Source organism: Phoxinus phoxinus (assembly GCF_949152265.1).
Source record: "Phoxinus phoxinus genome assembly, chromosome: 21".
In the NCBI taxonomy this organism is placed as follows: domain Eukaryota; kingdom Metazoa; phylum Chordata; class Actinopteri; order Cypriniformes; family Leuciscidae; genus Phoxinus; species Phoxinus phoxinus.
In genome coordinates, this window is record NC_136896.1 from 19903461 (window position 1) to 19917205 (window position 13745).

The following is a 13745-nucleotide window of genomic DNA, read 5'->3' on the forward strand; positions in this document are numbered from 1 at the left end:
GTTATGAAGCATCAGTATGAGTCAATGAGTATGTATATAAAAATCAAGATGAGGACTCTTTGGCCAAAAATATGTTCAGTAGGTCAAATAAGGAATTCTGAATGGCTGATTTAACATCAGGAGTCTCTAAGTTTATATAGTTTAAAACCAATTAGGACCCTTTGACCAGAAATAAGTTCATGGGCCTGATATGTATATCTATTGGACTTATGAAGCATCAGTAGGATTCTTTCAGTATGTGTAGAAACTTCAAGATTGAGGACTCTTTGGCCAGAAATATGTTCAGTAGGTCAAATATGGAATTCTAAATGGCTGATTTAACATCAGGAGTCTCTAAGTTTATATAGTTTAAAACCAATTAAGGACCCTTTGACCAGAAATAAGTTAAATCCGTCAAGATATGGACTTCTAAATGGACTTAAATATGGCTAATGAAGCATCAGAAGTTGTCCATGAGTATGTATGGAAAGTTCAAGATTGAGGATTTTTTGGCCAGAAATATTTTCCTTGGGTCAAATATGGACTTCTGTATGGCTAATTTAACATCACAACAAGTCAATCTTTACGAATAGCAAGTTAATGTTCAGGTACTCTTTGGCCAGGAATATGACCATTAAGTCAAAAAGTGACCTCTGTATACAGAATTCAAAGACTCTGTATGGCAGATTTTTTATCAAAAGTAGTCTATTTTTTATTTTATTTTAATTTTTTAGGCCCCTTTAACCGGAAATAAGTTCAATAGGTCAGATATGGCCATATATGGCTTATGGAGCATCAGAATGAGTCAATGAGTATGTATAGAAAAATCAAGATGAGGACTCTTTGGCCAAAAATATGTTCAGTAGGTCAAATATGGAATTCTGAATGGCTGATTTAACATCAGGAGTCTCTAAGTTTATATAGTTTAAAACCAATTAGGACCCTTTGACCAGAAATAAGTTCAATCCGTCAAGATATGGACTTCTAAATGGACTTAAATATGGCTAATGAAGCATCAGAAGTTGTCTATGAGTATGTATGGAAAGTTCAAGATTGAGGATTTTTTGGCCAGAAATATTTTCCTTGGGTCAAATATGGACTTCTGTATGGCTAATATAACATCACAACAAGTCAATCTTTATGAATAGCAAGTTAATGTTCAGGTAACTCTTTGGCCAGGAATATGTCCATTAACTCAAAAAGTGACCTCTGTATACAGAGTTCAAAGACTCTGTATGGTAGATTTTTCATCAAAAGTAGTCTATATTTTTATTTTATTTTTAGGACCCTTTAACCGGAAATAAGTTCAATAGGTCAGATATGGCCATATATGGCTTATGAAGCATCAGAATGAGTCAATGAGTATGTATAGAAAAATCAAGATGAGGACTCTTTGGCCAAAAATATGTTCAGTAGGTCAAATATGGAATTCTAAATGGCTGATTTAACATCAGAAGTCTCTAAGTTTATATAGTTTAAAACCAATTAGGACCCTTTGACCAGAAATAAGTTAAATCCGTCAAGATATGGACTTCTAAATGGACTTAAATATGGCTAATGAAGCATCAGAAGTTGTCCATGAGTATGTATGGAAAGTTCAAGATTGAGGATTTTTTGGCCAGAAATATTTTCCTTGGGTCAAATATGGACTTCTGTATGGCTAATATAACATCACAACAAGTCAATCTTTACGAATAGCAAGTTAATGTTCAGGTGCCCTTTGGCCAGGAATATGACCATTAAGTCAAAAAGTGACCTCTGTATACAGAATTCAAAGACTCTGTATGGCAGATTTTTTATCAAAAGTAGTCTATTTTTTATTTTATTTTATTTTTTTCGGACCCTTTAACCGGAAATAAGTTCAATAGGTCAGATATGGCCATATATGGCTTATGGAGCATCAGAATGAGTCAATGAGTATGTATAGAAAAATCAAGATGAGGACTCTTTGGCCAAAAATATGTTAATTAGGTCAAATATGGAATTCTGAATGGCTGATTTAACATCAGGAGTCTCTAAGTTTATATAGTTAAAAACCAATTAGGACCCTTTGACCAGAAATAAGTTCAATGGCCTGATATGTATATCTATTGGACTTATGAAGCATCAGTAGGATTCTTTCAGTATATATAGAAACTTCAAGATTGAGGACTCTTTGGCCAAAAATATGTTCAGTAGGTCAAATATGGAATTCTAAATGGCTGATTTAACATCAGGAGTCTCTAAGTTTATATAGTTTAAAACCAATTAGGACCCTTTGACCAGAAATAAGTTCAATCCGTCAAGATATGGACTTCTAAATGGACTTAAATATGGCTAATGAAGCATCAGAAGTTGTCTATGAGTATGTATGGAAAGTTCAAGATTGAGGATTTTTTGGCCAAAAATATTTTCCTTGGGTCAAATATGGACTTCTGTATGGCTAATATAACATCACAACAAGTCAATCTTTATGAATAGCAAGTTAATGTTCAGGTAACTCTTTGGCCAGGAATATGTCCATTAACTCAAAAAGTGACCTCTGTATACAGAGTTCAAAGACTCTGTATGGCAGATTTTTTCATCAAAAGTAGTCTTTTTTTTCTTTTCTTTTTTTTTAGGACCCTTTAACCGGAAATAAGTTCAATAGGTCAGATATGGCCATATATGGCTTATGGAGCATCAGAATGAGTCAATGAGTATGTATAGAAAAATCAAGATGAGGACTCTTTGGCCAAAAATATGTTCAGTAGGTCAAATATGGAATTCTGAATGGCTGATTTAACATCAGGAGTCTCTAAGTTTATATAGTTTAAAACCAATTAGGACCCTTTGACCAGAAATAAGTTCAATGGCCTGATATGTATATCTATTGGACTTATGAAGCATCAGTAGGATTCTTTCAGTATGTGTAGAAACTTCAAGATTGAGGACTCTTTGGATAGAAATATGTTCAGTAGGTCAAATATGGAATTCTAAATGGCTGATTTAACATCAGGAGTCTCTAAGTTTATATAGTTCAAAACCAATTAAGGACCCTTTGACCAGAAATAAGTTAAATCCGTCAAGATATAGACTTCTAAATGGACTTCAATATGGCTAATGAAGCATCAGAAGTTGTCTATGAGTATGTATGGAAAGTTCAAGATTGAGGAATTTTTTGGCCAAATGAAATATGAACTTCTGTATGGCAAATATATCATCACAACAAGTCAATCTTTATGAATAGCAAGTTAATGTTCAGGTAACTCTTTGGCCAGGAATATGTCCGTTAAGTCAAAAAGTGACCTCTGTATACAGAGTTCAAAGACTCTGTATGGCAGATTTTTCATCAAAAGTAGTCTATATATATTTTTTTTTTTTTAGGACCATTTAACCGGAAATAAGTTCAATAGGTCAGATATGGCCATATATGGGTTATGAAGCATCAGAATGAGTCAATGAGTATGTATAGAAAAATCAAGATGAGGACTCTTTGGCCAAAAATATGTTCAGTAGGTCAAATATGGAATTCTAAATGGCTGATTTAACATCAGGAGTCTCAAAGTTTATATAGTTTAAAACCAATTAAGGACCCTTTGACCAGAAATAAGTTAAATCCGTCAAGATATGGACTTCTAAAAGGACTTCAATATGGCTAATGAAGCATCAGAAGTTGTCTATGAGTATGTATGGAAAGTTCAAGATTGAGGATCTTTATGAATAGCAAGTTAATGTTCAGGTAACTCTTTGGCCAGGAATATGTCCATTAAGTCAAAAAGTGACCTCTCTATACAGAGTTCAAAGACTCTGTACGGCAGATTTTTCATCAAAAGTAGTCTTTAATATTATTTTTTTTTTTTTTAGGACCCTTTAACCGGAAATAAGTTCAATAGGTCAGATATGGCCATATATGGATTATGAAGCATCAGAATGAGTCAATGAGTATGTATATAAAAATCAAGATGAGGACTCTTTGGCCAAAAATATGTTCAGTAGGTCAAATATGGAATTCTGAATGGCTGATTTAACATCAGGAGTCTCTAAGTTTATATAGTTTAAAACCAATTAGGACCCTTTGACCAGAAATAAGTTCAATGGCCTGATATGTATATCTATTGGACTTATGAAGCATCAGTAGGATTCTTTCAGTATGTATAGAAACTTCAAGATTGAGGACTCTTTGGCCAGAAATATGTTCAGTAGGTCAAATATGGAATTCTAAATGGCTGATTTAACATCAGGAGTCTCTAAGTTTATATAGTTTAAAACCAATTAAGGACCCTTTGACCAGAAATAAGTTAAATCCGTCAAGATATGGACTTCTAAAAGGACTTCAATATGGCTAATGAAGCATCAGAAGTTGTCTATGAGTATGTATGGAAAGTTCAAGATTGAGGATTTTTTGGCCAAAAATATTTTCCTTGGGTCAAATATGGACTTCTGTATGGCTAATATAACATCACAACAAGTCAATCTTTATGAATAGCAAGTTAATGTTCAGGTAACTCTTTGGCCAGGAATATGTCCATTAAGTCAAAAAGTGACCTCTGTATACAGAGTTCAAAGACTCTGTATGGCAGATTTTTCATCAAAAGTAGTCTTTAATTTTTTTTTTTTTTTTTTTTAGGACCCTTTAACCGGAAATAAGTTCAATAGGTCAGATATGGCCATATATGGGTTATGAAGCATCAGTATGAGTCAATGAGTATGTATATAAAAATCAAGATGAGGACTCTTTGGCCAAAAATATGTTCAGTAGGTCAAATATGGAATTCTAAATGGCTGATTTAACATCAGGAGTCTCTAAGTTTATATAGTTTAAAACCAATTAGGACCCTTTGACCAGAAATAAGTTTAATCCGTCAAGATATGGACTTCTAAATGGACTTCAATATGGCTAATGAAGCATCCCCCACTAACACAGAACGTTTAGGGAACGTTAGGGAACGTTAGTTTATGGTTCTCTAAAGGTTAGTTTGAACCAAACCAAAAACGAACGTTTAGGGAACGTTCCCTCAGGGTTATAACGTTCCCTAAACGTTAAGGGAACCAACCAACTAAAACGTTCTCCTGTGGTTGCACTGTACCTCCACACAACGTTCCCGTTTGGTTGTTTTTGGTTGTTTTTGGTAATGTTTATTTAAACAAGCTCCATTTAAGTTTTTGACGTAGCATATAAAAGGTTTGCAGTCAGTTGATTTAATTCACTCAAAAATGATTGGTCTTATGAAATCCAAGTAAAATAAACAGATTATCAAAAGAATATATTTAATTTTAGACTGATCAATTTAGCAAACAATACTTTTGTGCCTGATTTCGTTTTTTTAACTGTATTAGTTGAAAATACTTAAAACAAGAATCTATCAATCGAACGATTTTCACAAATAAGAAAATTCACTTCCAACAAAGTAGGTTTTTTTTTTTCAGTGTACAAATTCAACCGTTACACCCCCACGCCAGTAGGGGCAAGTGCCTCTGTTTTCAGGTGACCGATTGAAATCATGTCCTGTGTCCTGACTTCCGTGTTCTGCGATTTACACTCTTATATACTGTCTATGGATTTACACCAAAGTCCTTCTGGATACACAACTTGCATGGGAATCCGTCTTCTTTCAGTGGTTTCGTGTAAATGGACGCTCAAGATAAATTGTTTGAGCACAGGTATGGAGCCCTTAACGTTATAGTGCTAGTTCGTTTTTTCGTCTCTTTAGAAATACACACGTTGCACCCACTGTTTGTGATTTTCACGTAGAATAATAATAGTTCGGTAAAATATTTTTAGAATACTTTTCTGCTATCACTGTTAGAATACATTCAGAACATGTTTAATTTATTCCTGTACCGTTGGCATTTTACACTCACTTATTTGCATGTATGCAAAGCAAGGCCTCTGATTAGGTGGCAATGGCGTCAATGCGTCTCTATCCAGTAATTTTCAAACATTCCAATGCCGTGTTAAATGTGCTAACGTTATAGCATTGTGTGTCTGATCGCTCCTCTATCAGTTTTAGAAACTGGTCAGACAATAACAGCTATAGTCTACATAATCCTACAGTGAAATTAAAAAAGCCATTTCACTACATGCTAATCTTGAGTAATATCATTTTCTCCTTTTTTCCACCTTTTCTCACACCAAACAACGACGTACGACGCCATCAGAAAGCGCATTTTGGGAAATGTGTGGATCCGTCCGTTCGCATTTCTGTGTTTCTATGCATGTAGACTAGAGCATCATTGTGGTACGTGTATGTTTTTACGTATGTTTGCCTGAACCATGTTTGTACAACTAAACGTAGCACAATTTGTGTGTATATATTATAAAATAATCTGTATAGTGGATGTAATGCTCGAACCATGATGCAGTATCTGTCTGCTTACTCGAGCACATACGGATGTGTAATGTCACACACTGTAGCATTATACTTTTACGTTTAAACAGTGCATTAAAAAAACAAACTCCATATCTAATGTTTAAGAAAGAAATAACAAATATTCATGGTCGGGGATAGCAACACTCCATTTTAGTTTAAAATTACCCTCTAAAATGCTGATTGGCCAGGTTTGCTGACGTCAAGGCATGTGACGCAACACGAACGTTCCTGATTGGCTGGAGGAAATGGATAAGTCTACGTAGAACTCAGTAGACCGTTCACTATCAGGAAGTCTTGGAAAAACAACCAACAACGACCAACAACAGCAACCATTGAGCTTCACATTCTCAAAAAGTAAGTGAAATACGTTACAGTTTCATGGTTGTAATGCAAGGGTTTGGGGTTTAACTTTAAGCCGTCTAGAAAATCTGGCTGTGTACAGGTGACTTATTGGTGCTATACTATATATAAATAAATACGTTTTCTCTGTATGGAAATACTGCTTTGTTCGGCTACTGTCTCACAAAAACTTTGTTCTCTTAATGTAGATTCCTATGACAAAGCCATGAAAAAATGTCGGCGACTGATGGACACTTCCAGCATTGAGACGGAAGACGATGCGAGTGTCCACAAAAGGCAGTGTAAACGCCCAAGGAGGTTCATGACGGATTCTTCAAGTGATGGTAAAACCTTAAGTACAGACATTATTTACAAAATTAACATTTTCTTTTAGCAATCTGTACAAATTTTTTGGTCTTTTATTTCAGATGAATCTGTTCCACAAATGAGAGAGTGTGAGAACGGAGTGTGTGTCTGGAAGCCCTGTCCGTAAGTTAACATTTAAGAAACCTGAGTCATATTTCCTACCATGGAACTACTGACATTCAACCTAGTGCATATCATGTGACTATTCTGATGTGTTTGTCTCTTCCTGCCTGTTTCCAGGTCCGCAGCTGCCTCCACCACCTGCATGTAAGTTTTTTTTTCTTCCTCCTCCATTTGCAAGAAACCTACCATAAATGAAGTGACCAATATTCATATCTACTTTCTTTTTAGATGAGTCAACACCACACAGAAAACCAGCCGGTCGCCCAGAATTGGATGGGTCTATTATGACGTAAGCTGAGGGTACAGTGGCTTTGCATTTTCCATTTCCAATTAAATACTATTTCATGACAAGGAACTTTAGAGTAACTTGACTTTTTTGTTGTTGTAAACAGCAGAACTCATCACACAGAGGGAGGTGAGACATCACACAGAGGGAGGTGGCTCAGCCATGGAGACGGAAATGAGAGGTAAGAAGACTCACTTAAAGGAACACACCGACTTTTTGGGACTTTAGCTTATTCACAGTATCCCCCAGAGTTAGATAAGTCCATACATACCCTCTTCATCTCTGTGCGTGCCGTAACTCTGTCTGACGCACCCACCACTAGCCTAGCTTAGCACAAATACTGGATGTAAATAGTTCCAGCTAGCATACTGCTCCCTATAAGTGACAAATAATGGCAACATTTTCCTATTTACATGTTGTGATTTGTATAGTCACAGCGTGTACAAATAACAAGGTCACATGTGAGACAGCCATCTTCTAATCATATACATACTCTGAACTATATTCTCAGAAGGCCGAAGCACTGCTACTTCTGCGGAGTGATTTACTCCAACTCTGAGCGAACTCTCTGCTCCTCACCACGGGGCTTCTCAGGGGCTACAAGCAAATCACGCCCCAGAAGTAGCAGTGCTTCGCCTTCTGAGAATATAGACTTATCTAACTCTGGGGGATACGGTGAATAAGCTAAAGTCCCAAAAAGTCGGCGTGTTCCTTAAGTTGTTCACATATTCAAGTAATGTATAACAACTAAAACTAACATAATTAATTTTTCCATAGCCATGTGGACATCCATTACCCGTATGGCACAGCGAATGGAAAAGATGGAGCAGAGGCTGGATGAGGTGCTCATGCTCTTAAGGAGCTCCCAGTCCCAGTCACATCCCTCTGCTCCTGTCGATGATATGTTGCTGTCGCCCTGCTCGACAGTCACAGAGCTGGAGGAGTTTGACAGGAGTCTCGGTCAACAGGAGAGGAGGGGAAAAAATGGTAATTAAGTTGCCATAGTCCTGCCCTAAGATTAACACTATATAATTGCATAACTTCAAATATCATTATAACTGAACTGACGGCTCTTACAAAATGAGATTGTACAAGCTCTCCACTTTGTTCTACATGTATAATTTGTATTTCTATGTTTTACAGCAACTTTTCCTGACAACTCTTGGAGGTTCGACCAGAGGTACTGCCATCCGTCGCATGCTACGGCGAGTGGCAACTATTGACGTCCATCAAACAGTTTAGTCTGCGGGGCAGAAAGGCAAAGAAGGCTTTCCTGGACCTGACAATCTGCAGGGTTATAACAGGCAGGTGTTATTTTATTGTTCACATCAGTGTTATGCTTAGCTTGGAGGTTTTAATTTGACTTGTAGCTTTACTTCATTTTGACTTTACTCTAGCGGCCTTCCAGAAAAACTTCCCGGCGGTGACTGCAGCAGAGACGGAGGACTTGATTGGGCAAGTGCTGAAGTTTGCCCCACACAGACGGTAAATTAGAATACTTCTATGTGATGTTCATAATTATCAAAGGAATGGGAAAACTATCAATATTTGTCATAATAAAAAAAACAGGGTTGTTAGTAAGGCAATTTGTCTTGCGTTTGTCAACGTGTTCATTCTCAGTATGACATATCAAACTTTTGTTTATTTTTTAGGCCAGCTGAGAAGGACTGAGAAGGGCTGATCGGTCAAGACAATGGAGCTCTTTTTTTATTTATTTTTTATTAAACAATTGTATTTTTGCCACTTTGGCCATTCACTTTATTGTCCCTTTTCAATGTGAAATTTGTCTTGGACTCAAAGCTGCATTTATACACAACATATATACATACACACAACAACATATGCACAACAACAAATGCACATTACATTATCATTCCAATATGCATCTTGCACACTACATTTGCACTCTTCATCACACTCTTTGTACTTAAATTTCTGTTTTATTTGTATAGTTGTAAAACTGATTCTATTCTTGTATTTTTTTTAGGCCTTTTATATTTTTGGTATTTTGTAATTTTATATTGTCTATATTAAAGTTTTAAATCCCATCAAGTTTGCCTGTTCATTCATTCCTGCTAACATATAAATTAATTTCTGCTTGTATAATAATTAATTCCTGCTTATGCACAGACAGTTTAAAGTAATAATAAAATTGGTACCATTGTTAGATTTTTAAAGGTTAGTGGAATGTAAAAAATAACCTTAGGGGAACGTTCTAGGAACGTTACCTAAAGGTTGCAATGTTAGGGGAACGTTCTAGGAACGTTACCTAAAGGTTGCAACGTTAGGGGAACGTTCTAGGAACGTTCCCTAAAGGTTACAACGTTAGGGGAACGTTCTAGGAACATTCCCTAAAGGTTGCAACGTTAGGGGAACGTTCTAGGAACGTTCCCTAAAGGTTGCAATGTACCCAAAAACGAACGTTCCCGGAACGTTAAGAAAACTTTCCATGGGAACCAAAACCTAACCTTAAGGGAACGTTCCGCAACCAAAAACGAACGTTCCCGCAACCAAAAACGAACGTTCCCAGAACGTTCTGGGAACCATAAATTGTTACCTGGGTCAGAACTTGTCTATGAGTATGTATGGAAAGTTCAAGATTGAGGATTTTTTGGCCAGAAATATTTTCCTTGGGTCAAATATGGACTTCTGTATGGCTAATATAACATCACAACAAGTCAATCTTTATGAATAGCAAGTTAATGTTCAGGTACTCTTTGGCCAGGAATATGTCCATTAAGTCAAAATGTGACCTCCGTATACAGAGTTCAAAGACTCTGTATGGCAGATTTTTCATCAAAAGTAGTCTATATATTTTTTTAACTTTTTAGGACCCTTTAACCGGAAATAAGTTCAATAGGTCAGATATGGCCATATATGGCTTATGAGTATGTATAGAAAAATCAAGATGAGGACTCTTTGGCCAAAAATATGTTCAGTAGGTCAAATATGGAATTCTAAATGGCTGATTTAACATCAGGAGTCTCTAAGTGTATATAGTTTAAAACCAATTAAGGACCCTTTGACCAGAAATAAGTTCAATCCGTCAAGATATGGACTTCAATATGGCTAATGAAGCATCAGAACTTGTCTATGAGTATGTATGGAAAGTTCAAGATTGAGGATTTTTTGGCCAGAAATATTTTCCTTGGGTCAAATATGGACTTCTGTATGGCTAATATAACATCACAACAAGTCAATCTTTATGAATAGCAAGTTAATGTTCAGGTACTCTTTGGCCAGGAATATGTCCATTAAGTCAAAATGTGACCTCCGTATACAGAGTTCAAAGACTCTGTATGGCAGATTTTTCATCAAAAGTAGTCTATATATATTTTTTAACTTTTTAGGACCCTTTAACCGGAAATAAGTTCAATAGGTCAGATATGGCCATACATGGCTTATGAAGCATCAGAATGAGTCAAAGAGTATGTATAGAGAAATCAAGATGAGGACTCTTTGGCCAAAAATATGTTCAGTAGGTCAAATAGGGAATTCTGAATGGCTGATTTAACATCAGGAGTCTCTAAGTTTATATAGTTTAAAACCAATTAGGACCCTTTGACCAGAAATAAGTTCAATGGCCTGATCTGTATATCTATATGGCTAATATAACATCTACTGTTATATAGATGCAATACAACTTTTGCATTGCAACAGCTGATAAAATGATTTCTCTTCAGTAAACAACTGAATGAGTTAGTTATATCAGAATGAGCTAGTTCTTGTTTATATTCCTCATATGTTTTTATTTAATGCACAGCGCTTGAACGTGTGCAATGCAATGAAACAGCAGAATACCTTGCAAATATCTTTAACGCACTTTGGATTGAGTTAGTTCTTGAATACCTTGCAAGGCAACCAAAGTGCATATTCCTTATGTTATTCTTCATGTACAATGAGCACATATGATAGGTTCTTTGCACAATGGATTAAGGTTTTCTTATGCATTGCAACAGCTGATAAAATAATTTCCCTTCAAAAAACAACTGAATAGGTTACTTATATACACTTTAGCATAAATTAGTTCTTGAATGCATTGCAATTCAACAAAGTGCATGTTACTTTTATTGTTATTCTTTAATACACAGCGCTTAATCGTATGTGCAAGCTATGCAACAGCAGATTGCATTACAAATATCTTTGAAGGTCTTCGGATTGAGTTCGATTTTAAATGCCTTGCAAGGCAATAAAGTGCATGATACTTTTATTGTTATTCTTCAATGCACAACGCTTGAGCTTATGAGCAAACGATGCAACAGCAGATTGCATTGCAAATATCTTTAATGCACTGTTGAATGAGTTAGTTCTTGAATGAATTGCAAGGCAAAAAAAGTGCATGATACTTTTATTTTTATTCTTCAATGCACAATGCTTGAGCTTATTAGCAAACGATGCAACAGCAGATTGCATTGCAAATGTCTTAAGTGCACTTTGGCCTGAGTTAGTTGTTGAATGCAACGAAGTGCATGATACTTTTATTGTTATTCTTCAATGCACAATGCTTGAGCTTATAAGCAAACGATGCAACAGCAGATTGCATTGCAAATATCTTCAATGCACTGTTGAATGAGTTAGTTCTTGAATGCATTGCAAGGCAAAAAAGTGCATGATACTTTTATTTTATTCTTCAATGCACAATGCTTGAGCTTATTAGCAAACGATGCAACAGCAGATTGCATTGCAAATGTCTTAAGTGCACTTTTGCCTGAGTTAGTTCTTGAATGCAACGAAGTGCATGTTACTTTTATTGTTATTCTTCAATGCACATCGCTTAAGCTTATAAGCAAACTATGCAACAGCAGATTGCATAGCAAATATCTTTAATGCACTGTTGAATGAGTTAGTTCTTGAATGCATAGGCAACAAAGTGCATGATACTTTTATTGATATTCTTCAATGCACAACGCTTGAGCTTATAAGCAAACGATGCAACCGCAGATTGCATTGCAAATATCTTTTATGCACTGTTGAATGAGTTAGTTCTTGAATGCATTGCAAAGCAAAAAAAGTGCATGATACTTTTATTGTTATTCTTCAATGCACAATGCTTGAGCTTATAAGCAAACGATGCAACAGCAGATTGCATTGCAAATGTCTACAGTGCACTTTGGCCTGAGTTAGTTCTTGAATGCAACGAAGTGCATGTTACTTTTATTGTTATTCTTCAATGCACATCGCTTAAACTTATAAGCAAACTATGCAACAGCAGATTGCATTGCAAATATCTTTAATGCACTATTGAATGAGTTAGTTCTTGAATGCATAGGCAACAAAGTGCATGATACTTTTATTGTTATTCTTCAATGCACAACGCTTGAGCTTATGAGCAAACGATGCAACAGCAGATTGCATTGTAAATATCTTTAAGGCACTGTTGAATGAGTTAGTTCTTGAATGCATTGCAAAGAAACAAAGTGCATGATACTTTTATTGTTATTCTTCAATGCACAACGCTTGAGCTTATGAGCAAACGATGCAACAGCAGATTGCATTGCAAATATCTTTAACGCACTGTTGAATGAGTTAGTTCTTGAATGCATTGAAAGGCAACAAAGTGCATGATACTTTTATTGTTATTCTTCAATGCACAACGCTTGAGCTTATGAGCAAACGATGCAACAGCAGATTGCATTGCAAATATCTTTAATGCACTGTTGAATGAGTTAGTTCTTGAATGCATTGCAAGGCAAAAAAAGTGCATGATACGTTTACTGTTATTCTTCAATGCACAACGCTTGAGCTTATAAGCAAACGATGCAACAGCAGATTGCATTGCAAATATCTTCAATGCACTGTTGAATGAGTTAGTTCTTGAATGCATTGCAAGGCAACAAAGTTCATGACACTTTTATTGTTATTCTTCAATGCACAACGCTTGAGCTTATAAGCAAACGATGCCACCGCAAATTGCATTGCAAATATCTTCAATGCACTGTTGAATGAGTTAGTTCTTGAATGCATTGCAAGGCAAAAAAAGTTTATGATACTTTTATTGTTATTCTTCAATGCACAATGCTTGAGCTTATAAGCAAACGATGCAACAGCAGATTGCATTGCAAATGTCTTCAGTGCACTTTGGCCTGAGTTATTTCTTGAATGCAACGAAGTGCATGTTACTTTTATTGTTATTCTTCAATGCACAACGCTTGAGCTTATGAGCAAACGATGCAACAGCAGATTGCATTGCAAAAATCTTTAATGCACTGTTGAATGAGTTAGGTCTTGAATGCATTGCAAAGAAACAAAGTGCATGATACTTTTATTGTTATTCTTCAATCCACAACGCTTGAGCTTATAAGCAATGGATGCAACAGCAG

General features: G+C 35.9%; 1 protein-coding gene across 3 annotated transcripts; it reads left to right on the top strand.

The window, feature by feature from the left end:
* Positions 1 to 5500: 5500 nt before the first annotated feature.
* LOC306989955 (uncharacterized protein) lies at positions 5501 to 9475 on the top strand. 3 transcript variants are annotated; one of them, XM_079596070.1, is made up of 12 exons: positions 5501 to 5601; positions 6100 to 6179; positions 6500 to 6665; positions 6860 to 6994; positions 7079 to 7139; positions 7257 to 7283; positions 7368 to 7439; positions 7535 to 7606; positions 8203 to 8412; positions 8569 to 8729; positions 8823 to 8910; positions 9078 to 9475. In XM_079596070.1, exons 8-10 carry the CDS (start codon positions 7588 to 7590, stop codon positions 8646 to 8648), a joined length of 309 nt encoding a protein of 102 aa, XP_079452196.1. In that variant the 5' UTR covers positions 5501 to 5601; positions 6100 to 6179; positions 6500 to 6665; positions 6860 to 6994; positions 7079 to 7139; positions 7257 to 7283; positions 7368 to 7439; positions 7535 to 7587; the 3' UTR covers positions 8649 to 8729; positions 8823 to 8910; positions 9078 to 9475. The 3 variants fall into 3 exon arrangements, with proteins under 3 accessions (XP_079452196.1, XP_079452195.1, XP_079452194.1); XM_079596069.1 differs by lacking the exon at positions 5501 to 5601 and having other exon boundaries at positions 6049 to 6179; positions 7532 to 7606; XM_079596068.1 differs by lacking the exons at positions 5501 to 5601; positions 6100 to 6179 and having other exon boundaries at positions 6368 to 6665; positions 7368 to 7428; positions 7532 to 7606.
* Positions 9476 to 13745: the final 4270 nt, after the last annotated feature.